Genomic DNA, 8,484 nt, shown 5'->3' with positions numbered 1-8,484 from the left:
AAATGTTGCCAAAGGTTGATCTTCGGTGCGTGGATGTGGGAAAAGGGTTGTGGGCTGTTGGATGCTAAGTCAGAGTCATCTGTGGCGTCGCTTCTTTTCTCCCGCAAAGAAAACCCTAGTGGTGGCCTTTTCCCCCTTTTGCCCCTACTTGGCTGCCACCCCTTTCCCCCCTCCCACACTTGGCCGCCCCTCTCTCCTTTTCCCTTGGGCTGGCTGTCCTCTCCTCCCATGGCAGCCCCTCTCGACGGCTTCCTCCTCCCTCTAGATCTCCCCCCGCGCAGCAAGGATCGAGAAGAGGAGGAGCACATTGAGTTGAAGGGGAAGAGAGGATCAAGGAGATGTTCTTCCCCATCTCTTCTTGCAGAATTTCTTGGGGAAACCGTAGGTATGGATGAGATCCTTGTTCCTCCCTGTAATTATGTGCTTTTGGAGGTTGTGGATCATGGGAATTAAAGGATTAGAGGTTGGATTAGATGTGGGGTTAGGTTTTGATCTCGAATTTAGTTTTCTGCAGAATGGCAGATTCGACAGTTTCTGTTAATCCCAGTTTTCCGTGGTCTTAGAGGCCTCAAAAAAATAAAAAGTCTATATATAAGTGGTAGATAATTTGTAGATCTTTCCGTGGCCGCGAAGAACACCTCAATCGGACATCAGATCAGAGAGTTATTGCAGTTTGATTATAGCAGTTTTTCAGTCTCTTAATTCTGTGCAGAATCTGTTCTCTTAAGATTTAAGCAATTTTATCAACAGAATTAAACCTTGGGTTTGTAAGAAAAGATGTAGATAATTTCATAAGCTTTCCAGATTGTTAAAGAGTGCATTCATATGAATTATGAAACTCCAGTTATGTTTGTTTTACTGTGGCTGTTTCTGTTAGCCTGACAGAAATGAGCGGGTCTGTTCACTGGAAGGTTTCATCAAGTAAATGGCCGAATAGGCTCTCCCAGCTATGGAGACTTTTGTAGAGGGATAAAAGTTCTTACTTTCAGCAGAATTTCATGATTTTGGGTTGAGTAGTTTGTGAGATATCGAATTTTGAAAGTTAACTATGCTGCTGTCTAAAACAGATTCAGTCAGTTATCTTGTTAGATGTTTTAGAACTTATAGATGGGAGAATTTAATTATCCATCGAATACCGAAGTTGTAGAATATTTTGTGTAGATACTCATGGAGTATTTGTTTGATATCAGCACTGTTATAATTTTAAAGATACAAAATTAACAAACAACATTGTTGTTGTATGGCATGTGGTTCAGAGTGGGAGGTTTTCCACCAGGTCTTGGTTTCAGGTGTAGGATCGATTTGTTGATTGTTGGCAAATGTTTGTGAAATATTTGTACTAAGTTTTATGCCCGCTAGCAGGTGGCTACACTCCAGATCATGCTTAGTACATTTTTCTTCTTCAATGAAGGCAAGTGAATGTAGCGGTGATTGCTTCCGTTCTGACCTGTTATTTCTATTGCCTACACTCTAATATTCAGAAGTATTGGATTCTTTCATAATTGGACTCTATGGTGATGCTTTACTTGCTTGCATTATACTGATGCTCAATCATATATTGATGATGATTATGATTCGAGTATGACTCATGAGATTAATTCACACCCCTGAAGGTAAATGAAGTATTATTTGAGGTTGGTATTGTATCTGAAGGTAAATGAAGTATTATTTGAGGTTGTATTGTATGTGAAGGAAGTGAAGTATATTGATAAATGCAGCATGCCATATACATTGCATGATTCACTTGCATCTGAAGTTGGGTCGTGACCTATGGTCCGACCGTACCGGTACAACTTAGCATCGTACGTTGCCCGAGGAGGGGTACGATGCGGCTTCATACCCTTAGAGGTATGAAGGCAGAGGACATATGCATTGCATTCATATGCATTCATTGAAGTGATATTTGCATATGATGTGGTTTTATACCCTCAGAGGTATGAAGACAGAGTACCTACACTTTGTGTTCCTATGCATACATTGAAGTGATATTTGCAGGTATTGTTGACGCAGAGAAGTGTTATACAAACTATTGTGGTTGTTTAAGGAAATGAGATGGTATTGGTTATATTGAGACTACTGAGTTCTATATCTACAAGAATTTCTGATCTTAATTGTGATTATTTTAAAATGTTGATTAATTCAATTTGTGGTTTAAATATCTTATCAAAACAATTCGCTTGCTGAGATGTTTCATCTCACTCTTGCATTACTCAATGCAGGTGCTTGTTGCTCATCAAGGGAAGTGGGAAGTAGCAGCACATCCACCTTCACTCTCATAATAACGCTGCTTAGGCGCAATCATGATTTAATTAGAAACTTCTTGTTAAAGGATGTTGTTTCTAACTAGTTGTGCGCACTGGTTGATTTAGTTCATGCCGTTATGGTTGTCTTTCCATTGCTAGCAGATTATTAATGTCTATTATGTTCTCTTATCATGATATCTGTTTATATTTTGTTGCTTCCCCATTTATGTAATTTTCAAAGGGGATGCTGTCGAAATTTTATATATGAATGTTAGATGTGTAGTTTAGTAGCATTCTGGGTGTTTGAGGATCTTGGGGTGTTACAGTTGGTATCAAAGCATAGGCTTTAGATTCTTGGCAATTTGAAGATAAATTTGACACACTCGCACATATAGGAAGGGTATGGGTTTAAATATCTTTGATATATGTTAGTGTCTTTGAAGTGCAGATGACAATAACCTCACCCCTCCCTATTCCTTTACGGTGATGTGGTAAGTTGTTTATGGCTTAATGCTTGATATAATTTATTTCTGAAATTTTAATATTGTTTGTTTAATGCTGTAGATATCGCTGGTCATTTGTGAGAATGAAGTTGTTATTATGCTTGTGATATACAAGTATGCCTATCTTGTTTTCACCATGTTTTTCATGGTTGAGTTTTATTACAATAATATTGTTATATATGCCTTATTGAGGATGTTTCTAAGAGGAGTGTGAATTGCGTGTTTTGGGGTACAAGGTAATCATCAATTTGAATTTAAGTTGTTGAGCGGTTGGTGGATAGCTCCAACTATCTTTGCAAAGAATGATTGTTTATGTTGAGAAACCAGTTCTCAAAGAAATGAATATTGGTACTTTTATATGGATTTTTGGGGGAAGTCTTTACATAGCCAGAATGGCTTACATGTCTCTCTCTTCTATCGTGTGTTTTAGTAGCCACAAAGCCTAGATGTGGTTTAAAGTGGTTGCATGTTAGTCATGCTAATTGTAGAATAAATCTTTGATTTTTCTTGATCCATTGATTATGTATTAATACGTTGAGGATGTGATGGTTCTCTTCCCGATGCATGTTTGTGGAGCCATTGTCGGACCACTTATCTATTGGTTTGAATGAAGTCATTGCCTAGCCTAGAGTTGGTTGTGTGTGGTTAGTCACCTATTCCTAGATGATGTGGTTTTAACATCAGCTTGGGATGTTTTCCAAATGTGTGAAGGATTACGGGGCTATGATTGACCTTTTATGTCTGGTACTCGGAGTGCATCATATGATAGAATGAAATGTAAGTTTCTGAACTACAGTAGATGAAGACTTATATTATGTGTAGGTTAACCTTACTAGTTTGGATATTTTTCTTAGTTGAGTTGTTGGATGAAGTATAGTGACATGGGTTAAGCAAGTATTGTGTTGTCGTTGGGCTGTCAGTGCTCTATGTGGAGTTTTTGGCATTTCTTCGATGAACTGTGCCACACATAATGTTATTGGCTTCTTGTCGGTTTTATTGCTCCATTAGTTCTGTAGATTTTCTCCCTTTCGGTGGGGTGCAAAGAATGTTAGATTACATGATTATCTTTTCATTATGGCAAGAACAAGGTTTAGGAAGATTTGGAGTTTTGTTTCAATAGAACTAATTCTTTCGTGGTGCTGTGAGGTGAGGTGTTTGATCTTCTTATACATTCATCTGGTGTGGATGTTTCACCATTAAATTAAAATGAATTGTTGAAGTTGGTAAAGGTTGTGCTTAGTGCATATTACCCCTTCATCAAAGAGTGTCGTTTTAAGACATTGATGAGGATGTATGGCTGCATCCAAATTCGATGTTGTGAAATCGTAGTGTTGATTGCATCTATGACTTGGTTTGAGCTTCATTACATGTTGGTTCATGCTTGATGTCAGGTGGTCTAGTTTCCTTAGACATTTAGTCTGAGGTCGAAGTTCTTGTGTTAATTAAGACCAATAATGGACCCATGTTTTGGAATGGTGGTGTTATATGGGGTACCATGGATGTTTTGTTTGGAGTGGACGAATTCGAGGACGAATTCCGTTTAAGGGGGGTAGAGTGTAATATCCCAAAAAATGTTGCCAAAGGTTGATCTTCGGTGCGTGGATATGGGAAAAGGGTTGTGGGCCGTTGGATGCTAAGTCGGAGTCATCTGTGGCGTCGCTTCTTTTCTCCCGCAAAGAAAACCCTAGTGGTGGCCTTTTCCCCCTTTTGCCCCTACTTGGCCGCCACCCCTTTCCCCCCCTCCCACACTTGGCCGCCCCTCTCTCCTTTTCCCTTGGGCTGGCTGTCCTCTCCTCCCATGGCAGCCCCTCTCGACGGCTTCCTCCTCCCTCTAGATCTCCCCCCGCGCAGCAAGGATCGAGAAGAGGAGGAGCACATTGAGTTGAAGGGGAAGAGAGGATCAAGGAGATGTTCTTCCCCATCTCTTCTTGCAGAATTTCTTGGGGAAACCCTAGGTATGGATGAGATCCTTGTTCCTCCCTGTAATTATGTGCTTTTGGAGGTTGTGGATCATGGGAATTAAAGGATTAGAGGTTGGATTAGATGTGGGGTTAGGTTTTGATCTCGAATTTAGTTTTCTGCAGAATGGCAGATTCGACAGTTTCTGTTAATCCCAGTTTTCCGTGGTCTTATAGGCCTCAAAAAAATAAAAAGTCTATATATAAGTGGTAGATAATTTGTAGATCTTTCCGTGGCCGCGAAGAACACCTCAATCGGACATCAGATCAGAGAGTTATTGCAGTTTGATTATAGCAGTTTTTCAGTCTCTTAATTCTGTGCAGAATCTGTTCTCTTAAGATTTAAGCAATTTTATCAACAGAATTAAACCTTGGGTTTGTAAGAAAAGATGTAGATAATTTCATAAGCTTTCCAGATTGTTAAAGAGTGCATTCATATGAATTATGAAACTCCAGTTATGTTTGTTTTACTGTGGCTGTTTCTGTTAGCCTGACAGAAATGAGCGGGTCTGTTCACTGGAAGGTTTCATCAAGTAAATGGCCGAATTGGCTCTCCCAGCTATGGAGACTTTTGTAGAGGGATAAAAGTTCTTACTTTCAGCAGACTTTCATGATTTTGGGTTGAGTAGTTTGTGAGATATCGAATTTTGAAAGTTAACTATGCTGCTGTCTAAAACAGATTCAGTCAGTTATCTTGTTAGATGTTTTAGAACTTATAGATGGGAGAATTTAATTATCCGTCGAATACCGAAGTTGTAGAATATTTTGTGTAGATACTCATGGAGTATTTGTTTGATATCAGCACTGTTATAATTTTAAAGATACAAAATTAACAAACAACATTGTTGTTGTATGGCATGTGGTTCAGAGTGGGAGGTTTTCCACCAGGTCTTGGTTTCAGGTGTAGGATCGATTTGTTGATTGTTGGCAAATGTTTGTGAAATATTTGTACTAAGTTTTATGCCCGCTAGCAGGTGGCTACACTCCAGATCATGCCTAGTACATTTTTCTTCTTCAATGAAGGCAAGTGAATGTAGCGGTGGTTGCTTCCGTTCTGACCTGTTATTTCTATTGCCTACACTCTAATATTCAGAAGTATTGGATTCTTTCATAATTGGACTCTATGGTGATGCTTTACTTGCTTGCATTATACTGATGCTCAATCATATATTGATGATGATTATGATTCGAGTATGACTCATGAGATTAATTCACACCCCTGAAGGTAAATGAAGTATTATTTGAGGTTGATATTGTATTTGAAGGTAAATGAAGTATTATTTGAGGTTGTATTGTATGTGAAGGAAGTGAAGTATATTGATAAATGCAGCATGCCATATACATTGCATGATTCACTTGCATCTGAAGTTGGGTCGTGACCTATGGTCCGACCGTACCGGTACAACTTAGCATCGTACGTTGCCCGAGGAGGGGTACGATGCGGCTTCATACCCTTAGAGGTATGAAGGCAGAGGACATATGCATTGCATTCATATGCATTCATTGAAGTGATATTTGCATATGATGTGGTTTTATACCCTCAGAGGTATGAAGACAGAGTACCTACACTTTGTGTTCCTATGCATACATTGAAGTGATATTTGCAGGTATTGTTGACGCAGAGAAGTGTTATACAAACTATTGTGGTTGTTTAAGGAAATGAGATGGTATTGGTTATATTGAGACTACTGAGTTCTATATCTACAAGAATTTCTGATCTTAATTGTGATTATTTTAAAATGTTGATTAATTCAATTTGTGGTTTAAATATCTTATCAAAACAATTCGCTTGCTGAGATGTTTCATCTCACTCTTGCATTACTCAATGCAGGTGCTTGTTGCTCATCAAGGGAAGTGGGAAGTAGCAGCTCATCCACCTTCACTCTCATAATAACGCTGCTTAGGCGCAATCATGATTTAATTAGAAACTTCTTGTCAAAGGATGTTGTTTCTAACTAGTTGTGCGCACTAGTTGATTTAGTTCATGCCGTTATGGTTGTCTTTCCATTGCTAGCAGATTATTAATGTCTATTATGTTCTCTTATCATGATATATGTTTATATTTTGTTGCTTCCCCATTTATGTAATTTTCAAAGGGGATGCTGTCGAAATTTTATATATGAATGTTAGATGTGTAGTTTAGTAGCATTCTGGGTGTTTGAGGATCTTGGGGTGTTACATGTACAATGGCACCGATGAAGATGACTTTTTGTACTGCCTCCGACCGGATAATAAGGAAATATTTGTATGTCGGGAGATGGCAAGAAACATAGGATTTCTGAAGCTCGAAGTTGGTCTTTCAGCAATGTCGAAGGATGACCTCGCAGACAGCCTTGCTTACAATAGTCTGAAGGTACAGATGTTGTTGACTTATAAGCAGATTATTTTTGCATCTTTTACTCTTGTGTTGATCCTCCTCCTCCCTTTTTTGTAGGGCTTAATCTTGAGCAACACTTTAAGAGCACAGAAAAATGTTGAGGATGAAAGTTGTCAAATAGCCCTTGGTAACCTTCGTTCAGAGGTTATCAAACTGAGGAATGAAGCCATAGAGAAGGATAAAATTCTGCTTTCCTTGGTAGACAGAGTTAAGGCTAGCGAAGCCAATCTTGTTGCATAGTCCGAAGCTCATAGAACTGAAATTGAAAACTTAAAGAAAAAACTTGTGGAAAAGAACGTGGATTTTGAGGTAGCTAAAGAAAACTAAGAAATAAGTGAATGTACTAGCGCAAGGCTACAAAAGAATGTAGATGAGCTTCGAGAATCGAAGGAAAGATATTACAAAAAATTCTTGGATTGCGCTAAGAAGTTGAAAGATCATTTTGCTAAGGTGGGTGCATACTCATCTAAACAAAAATTTATTATGGGCGATCCCGAAGGAATCATCGAATGGATCAGCGAAGAAGCTGAAGCCTTTGACGAGATCCTTAGCGACAGTAGTGATTTCTGCGTCTTCGCTGGTGCCAGAGGGGTTGCGGCAATTTTGGAAAAATCTGGCTGTGAACATGTTAAAGCTGCAACCCAGACAGAGGCTGTCTTTACTTTAGAGAATACGAAGGATCCCTCGGCTGAGGCTACTCTGATGGGCGGGAAATTCTACTCCGATATTTGGATGAAAGGCGACCGAGAATTAGCCAACGAAGCTATAAAGAAGAACGAGAAAGAATCCCATGAAGCCCGAGAAGAAGCCAAGAGAGCCGAAGAGGCTGCTGAGCGTGCAAAGCGCATAGGTATTTTAATTGCTTCATAGCTTCGGTATTTTTCCTAGCTTCAGACTAACAACTTATTACTTTCACTGTAGCTGAACTTTCACCACCACCCGAAGTCGATCCAGCCATGAAGGCGGCACTAGAAACCATAAGAATTGGCGAAGAAGCTATTGACGAAGCTGTCACCAAGCTTCTAAACGAAGCTGCCGAAATTTTTTTAAAGGAAGACTAGACTATTATGTTGTTAAGAAGTGTAACATTTGGGAAATGTAGTATTCGTACATGAGTTAAATATTGTATATCTGTATGTGTATTAATATAATATATTTCTTTGCGATGCATGAAATTTGCATACATACCATTTTTGAGCCTTCGGCGAAAAACACCTTCCCTTCTTTTCATGCTTCATAAAGAAAAAGCCCTTCTATAGCACAGCTGTTGTATGATGTTGTCAACGGAAACTTTCCTGGCGTGTAAGATTATAACTGTCAAACGTGTACTTTGTGCTCCAGCACACTGTTTCATTCATCGTATATTTTGAAAGAAGCAACTTTCTTTCTGCACAATTTTACTA

The 8,484-nt window shown here is 39.0% G+C and overlaps 1 protein-coding gene across 2 annotated transcripts; it reads left to right on the top strand.

Moving 5' to 3' along the window:
• The first annotated feature begins 1,602 nt into the window (after positions 1 to 1,602).
• Positions 1,603 to 8,271, top strand: LOC103638418 (uncharacterized). 2 transcript variants are annotated; one of them, XR_002749223.2, is made up of 3 exons: positions 1,603 to 7,057; positions 7,139 to 7,931; positions 8,003 to 8,271. XR_002749223.2 is itself a non-coding variant. In XM_008661340.3 (2 exons), exons 1-2 carry the CDS (start codon positions 7,565 to 7,567, stop codon positions 8,140 to 8,142), a joined length of 507 nt encoding a protein of 168 aa, XP_008659562.1. In that variant the 5' UTR covers positions 7,424 to 7,564; the 3' UTR covers positions 8,143 to 8,234. The 2 variants fall into 2 exon arrangements, 1 of the variants encoding a protein (XP_008659562.1); XM_008661340.3 differs by lacking the exon at positions 1,603 to 7,057 and having other exon boundaries at positions 7,424 to 7,931; positions 8,003 to 8,234.
• The last annotated feature ends 213 nt before the right edge of the window (positions 8,272 to 8,484 follow it).

Source organism: Zea mays, chromosome 9 (genome assembly GCF_902167145.1).
Source record: "Zea mays cultivar B73 chromosome 9, Zm-B73-REFERENCE-NAM-5.0, whole genome shotgun sequence".
NCBI lineage: Eukaryota > Viridiplantae > Streptophyta > Magnoliopsida > Poales > Poaceae > Zea > Zea mays.
The sequence above is the reverse complement of the archived record's forward strand: the minus strand, read 5'-3'. Positions and strand labels throughout refer to the sequence as shown.